The sequence below is a fragment of the Leishmania donovani genome, chromosome 34, assembly GCF_000227135.1.
Source record: "Leishmania donovani BPK282A1 complete genome, chromosome 34".
Lineage (NCBI taxonomy): Eukaryota > Euglenozoa > Kinetoplastea > Trypanosomatida > Trypanosomatidae > Leishmania > Leishmania donovani.
Window position 1 is genome coordinate 1,150,265 of NC_018261.1, and position 5,732 is coordinate 1,155,996.

Sequence of the window (5,732 nt, forward strand, 5' to 3'; positions counted from 1 at the left end):
CCCCACTCCTTCCCCTCCCGGTGCTGCAGGAGTCGCTTGCGACGGGGATGCGAGCGGCGTCTGCCTTGGAGGAAGAGCCGTCAAGGTGCTGCGCGCGGAACCGACTGGAAGCCTGACATTGGACCCGCTGCGGCGTGTCCTGCGGCGACTGTGGTTGAGGGTCGGGCCCGTGGTGATTGCTGCTCGTGGACGGCGGCGGCCTCTGTGTGGTGGCGCTTTACGCTGGCTGGCCGCGCTTTCCGGGAGCGCCGAGGGTGAGGTGGACAAGCGGTGCCGGTGTGCCGCAGCGAGCACGCGACGGCGCAGCAGGCCGCCGCCGACGACCGGCGCTGTGCGCGGCCTCTGCGGCGACGCGACATTGAGCGGATGGGGACCCGCGCGCGTGAGGCGGGCGACAGAGGCAGTCGGCATCACGGGCACGCGATGGGGGCATGGCCCCGCCGACGGCGTAGGTGCGGCAGCGCACCGGGCGGTATCTCAGCGCTCTTTGTGTGGAGCTGCAAGGGCCGCGTGGCGCATCGGCGCACATACCCGGGGCGCTTTGCGGCGAGGACGCTCTGCGTGAGGGTGCCTCCAGCAGGCGCGACCACCATCGACGTCGCTGTGTGCGGCAGCGACGCCAGCAACGACGACGATGCCCCAATCGTCAACCGTGAACGCGGCGCATTGCCTGTGGAAGGACGTTCGCCGGGATGGCGCAGGGGCGCTGGATTTGGCCGGTGCTTCACCGGCTAGGCGCAGCACACCGTCGCATTGTGGGCCACACCGCGTAGTCTGCGCGCGGTAGGAGGTCGCTGCGCTGCACCGCAACCGGCGAGGGAGGAGACGGTCGGCGTCGTCGTGGACGTCTGCGGCAGGGAGGACGCGCTGCGCGGCGTCATCAAGGCACTTGGTGTGCCAGCTGTCGAGGCGTGCCACGACCTGCTCGGCGTTATGTCGGCATCATGCTGCACGGCCGCGTGCGGCGGACATCCTGAGGCGTGTGTGGAGCGGGGCGCTGACGCTGGCGTGCGGTCGCCGCATGTGCCACATCGTGGCGGTGCTGCCGCCGGAGTCGCTGACCGTGGCGAGCACGCTACTGCCACTGCTGGACCTGTCGAGGGACCCCCATTGCAGCCGCTGTCGCCGGCGTGCGAGCACATCCGTGGTTGCCTCGACGCTCTCGGGACAGAGGTGTGTCTGGATACCGACGAGATCATTGCATCCAAGAGCAGCGACGTGGATGAGCTGCTTGCCGCCCCTGATGAGCGCCGTGTGTCACCGACGGTGTACATGAACCGTAAGCGTGTCAGGGCGATTCGCCAGCTGCAGACGGCATGGGGCGATGAAGAATAGCTCAAGACACCTGTGAAGCTTGTCGCGCCGTTGACGCATGATGAATGCCAGCTCGATGACCACCATCACCGGAGCCTCGCCCATACACCACCGAGCGATGGGATTTTCTGCAATTCTGCGCGGGGCGTTGGTTGCATGGACAACGTGCAGCACACCTCCGCCTCCGGCTTGCGTTGGGACGGGCCGACATAGCGCGAACGCGAGGGCGGAGGCAGACACCTGTGCATGTGCCCTCTCTCGAGAGAGAAACGCCTACCGGCACGCGACTCTCTGTTCATTTCCATGGACTTCGTGCTCTGTTGACTGTTGCTGACGTGCCACTGAAGGGGGTAGGGGAAGCATAAAAAATGTGATGTAAGCCTCGTTAGCGCCTCTCGGAACATCAGGGTGAATCAGGCTATCCGCGTCGACTGCAGGCAGCGAGTTGGCGGACGTCTGGGAGGTGTAGCCGCTGTGCTGGAAGCTATGGGCGTGATCCAGGCCGAGCGCAGCATCAGCAGTGGTGTTTCACCTGCCATTCACCGTACATGTGACGCGTGACGTTGACATCCTTTCTTGTGTGTGTGTGTGTGTGTGCTTCCTCGCTACCCCCTTGGCCTTCCCGCCGTCCCGCCGTCTCCACTTCTCTTGTCGGGCGCCGATGTTTTCGCGCTGTTTTTCCTAACGGTGTTTCCTCCTCTCCTGCCCTGCCCTGTCGCCTCTATCCTTTGAAAACGTATGTGGGGCTTATGCGAGCCTGCACCCGCCTACCCCCTCTTCCTCACAGAGGAAATCCTCCAAATCACGGACACCTGTACAGGCGTGCTCGTGCGCACTAGGGAAGCAGACAGCACGGCTGCACGTTGGCGCTTGCGTGTGTGTGCGTGTGGGGGCCTGAGAGAGCGGAATGGCCGCATTGCTGCGGAGACGGAACACTCGCATATGCAGATCAACGGGAAAAAAGAAGGAAACGGCGAAGGGCGATTCGAGCCGCCCGTGGCGCCGTTGGAGCTGCTGTGGCGGTGCCACGACGCTTTGTGTGTGCGTGTTTTTTTTTCTTTCGCCGGCGCAGAGGCACAAATACGTGTGCGGGCACACGTTTGTGCGTGCGCGACGTGATTGCATCTTGTTTCTGCACTCCTCACTCTTGATTCTTGAGCACGTAAGGGCTCCACTTCGACGGCGCAGAGATCCAATGTATTCTGTGCTATCGCATTCAAGGTCGAGCCTCCGCCGCATCGGCGCATCAGCAAGCCCCTGTGCTTGCCTGCGCAATGAAGGCTTGCGCTCCTTGAATCGTGTAGCTCTCCCTGTAGGGGTACCCACGACACCATCGCATCCGCCTGCGTGCGCGTTGACAACACAGACCTCGGCGCCGCCGCCGCAGCCCTTCCGCCTTACGCGTGGAATGGCGGTGAATGCTTTTTTTGCGAAGAGCGCGAGCGCCGCTCTTGCCCCCATCGCGAAAGGGAGCATAAAATCCAAGATTGCTGGAACCGTCTACGCCGTTCACTTGCAGCACCTCTTTTTGTCGCCCATCATCGAGGTCGGCTCTCGCGTCTACCTTGAGCGCGACAAGGGCGAGGAGTACGCCGGCACCGTAGTGGGCGGCACTGTGGTCCGCGTCAACGGTAACGGAACGTATGGGGTGTTGCTCGACAACAACAGCTTCGACATGGCTGTTCCCGCAGATATGGTGGTCTTTTCAGAAGGCCGAGGCAAGTTGGCGAGCGACGCTGAGCACCGCGAGGTGGTGGAGTGGTTGCGCAGGGCCGGCGTGGCGCGAAGGGCACACCAGGAGAGCATTGCGTGCGCCCTTTTCCATCGCGGCTGGCGCGCACACAGGCTGTATTTGCTGCAGGCCTCCGACGTGCACTGCGTGACGCACATCCCGAAAGCTGTGCGCATGCGCGTGCTGGATGAAGCGGAGTCCCAGAGAGACCACCATCGCCAAATGCGGCAGTTGCTGAAGGAGCGGGTCATGGAGCGGGACTTCCGCTACAAGCTTACCAAGTACAGCGGTGTGGTAAGCGCGTCAATGGCTCTCCTTGGCATTGCCTTCGCGTTTGGGTGGAACGTAAAAAATTCTCGCACGCAAAAGCGAGAGCATCAGCTGAAGGTTGCCGTCAAGGCCCTCATGCAGACGCTGAATCAGCACCACAACACCTTGCAAGGGACCACACCGGTGGCACAACACTTTGTTCGACGCGAAAAAGAGGAGAGCGCAGTTCGCCAGGCGCTCCGTCGGCTCGATGTGGCGCATCCGCGAATCATTGTCTTTACGGGCTTTCGCGGCTGCGGCAAGAGCACCCTGTGCCGCAACGCTGTGCTGCAGGAGCGCGTGCCAGCGGTCTACGTGGATATCCGCGGCACCGAGGACACGCTGCGCAGCGTCGTCAAAGCGCTTGGAGTGAACAGGGTGGAGGTGTGCGGCGACTTGCTGGAGTTTGTGGCCGACTCGTGTCGGACAGCAAAAGCTACCAACGGCGAGACGCCGTTGCTCGTACTAAAGTTGCGCGAGGGCAGCAACTTTCAGCGAGTGTACAACGACGCTGTCGCGCTGGGGTGCGACCGCCGTCTGTGCCACGTCGCCATTGAGGTGCCCATAGAGTCGCTCAGCATGGCCACCGCAGGGCTGCCACGCCTGGACTTCTGCATGATTGCCATGTTCAGCCGCGAGCAGGCGTTCGCGTACACGCAGCACACCATGGACGCTGTCGGTCTCAACCACTTCATCGACATCATCGGAACAAACAGCAATGACTTGGACGAGCTGTTTGCGGCGGTACATCAGCGCCGCATCTCCGCAGTAACATATACGAATGAGAAGCTGTTGAAGGCAATGCGGCAGCTGCAGACGACGTGTGCCGGCCGCCCGCGGCTTCGTTCCGCGCTGCAGCAGCTCTCCGCTATTCCTTACGGCGACGGACAGCACGCAGGCGGAGACGCGGCGGCGCTGCAGAGTGCTGCCCTGGGGGAGATTGTCTTTTACGATCCCGTCCAGGATGCGTGGCTGTTTCGCAACAAGCTTTTCCACTCCGCCTCCCGGTGCTGCTGGCCGCAGGCGCGCGGTGAGATGAGGAGGTGATGGGGAAGGGCGGGTGGTGGATCTGCGCGAGCGCGTGGGTGTCGGGTGGATGGGAGTGTGCACTGATGTAGGTGCACCCTCGCGTGCTGCGACTGGCACCGCCGCCCTCCTCGCCCCATGGGGCGCACACGGGGTCGCTGCTGCTCGCATCCCCTGCTCTTTGGTGATGTTCCTTTTTTTTCTTGTGGTGCAGGGCCGCGGCGGTGCGTGGATGGGCGGTGCTGCATCCCGCCCGCACAGACACCGAGGGCGCCCCCCGCACCCCCCCCCTGCACACACGTGCCCATCGGCCTCGCGCAAGCGCTCCTAGGACAACGCCGACCAGAGAAAAACGCAGCAAGCGGCTCCAGGCGGTAGGCTGTGCGACTGCGGGTCTTTGCGCTCTCTTCCCCTCGTCCTCGCTGTGCGCGGCGCGAGGGGTGTGGCGAGGACATGCGGTGAGGGGCGCGGGAGGGGCTGCCCGGAGGGTGGCAAGCAGTGCCCTCTGTTCTCTCCGCTTGGTCGCCGCCTCGTGCGCTTCTGTCTCCCCTTCGCTGCCGTGGCGGTGCGTCGCACCCCCACCGGCCTGCTGTCCTGACCCTTTTCGCTTGTGCGCATGCCATCAAGTGGCCCATCTGCTCCCGCTGTGCACGCCTCGCAGTCTCACTTGCATGTCTCCTCACCACTGCCTCCGCCCAATCACTCCCTCTCTCCTCGCCTCCTTTCACTCTTTGCTCGCGTCGCCCATCCGTCTGCCCCCTCTCACAACGCACGCGCACAAACGAACGAACACCGACAACGCGTACGTGCACGTGCGACAACAACAATGCATGCATATATATGCATATGCGTGTACTTGTGCGTGCGTGTACGCTGTCAAGAGGCTCTCCTTGGCTCTCTCCCATTCCCCATTCGCCGCCCTCCGCCCTCCTCTCCAGCTCTGTCGCGCCATCTCGACTCCCCTGTGGTTCGCTCTGCTGTGCACCTCCGCTTCACCTTTCTCAGCATTTCGGCGCGAGGTTTCGAAGATGGGGTGCAAGTTCACCTTTCTCGTCTACGCGATCCTCCAGCTCATCGCGTTCCTTTCCGTGCTGATCGGTACGCCGCTGGACATGTTTCGTGGCGATTTGAATGATTTTGGTGAAAGACCGTGCGTGACGTTGTGGGGCTTTAAGCGGATGTGCTACAGCATCATATATGCCCTCGATACGGACGAGAAGTGGGCTACGTGCCACAACCGACGCAATCGTTTCCGCGCCAGTGAGGCGTTGGCTGTCATCTCCATCATGGTGTACTGCGCGGCCTTCGTCTTGGGCGTCATTATGCTGTTCAGCTGCTCTTTGCTCCGCTG

General features: G+C 62.9%; 2 protein-coding genes across 2 annotated transcripts; both read left to right on the forward strand.

Moving 5' to 3' along the window:
- Positions 1–2,722: 2,722 nt before the first annotated feature.
- On the forward strand, positions 2,723–4,402 carry LDBPK_342640 (tuzin, putative; the record flags this gene model as incomplete). The annotated part of the gene is made up of 1 exon (XM_003864375.1): positions 2,723–4,402. The coding sequence occupies one exon, from the start codon at positions 2,723–2,725 to the stop codon at positions 4,400–4,402; it is 1,680 nt and encodes a 559-aa protein (XP_003864423.1).
- An 819-nt stretch (positions 4,403–5,221) lies between these two features.
- On the forward strand, positions 5,222–5,476 carry LDBPK_342650 (amastin-like surface protein, putative; the record flags this gene model as incomplete). Its single annotated transcript, XM_003864376.1, has 1 exon — positions 5,222–5,476. One exon carries the CDS (start codon positions 5,222–5,224, stop codon positions 5,474–5,476), a length of 255 nt encoding a protein of 84 aa, XP_003864424.1.
- Positions 5,477–5,732: the final 256 nt, after the last annotated feature.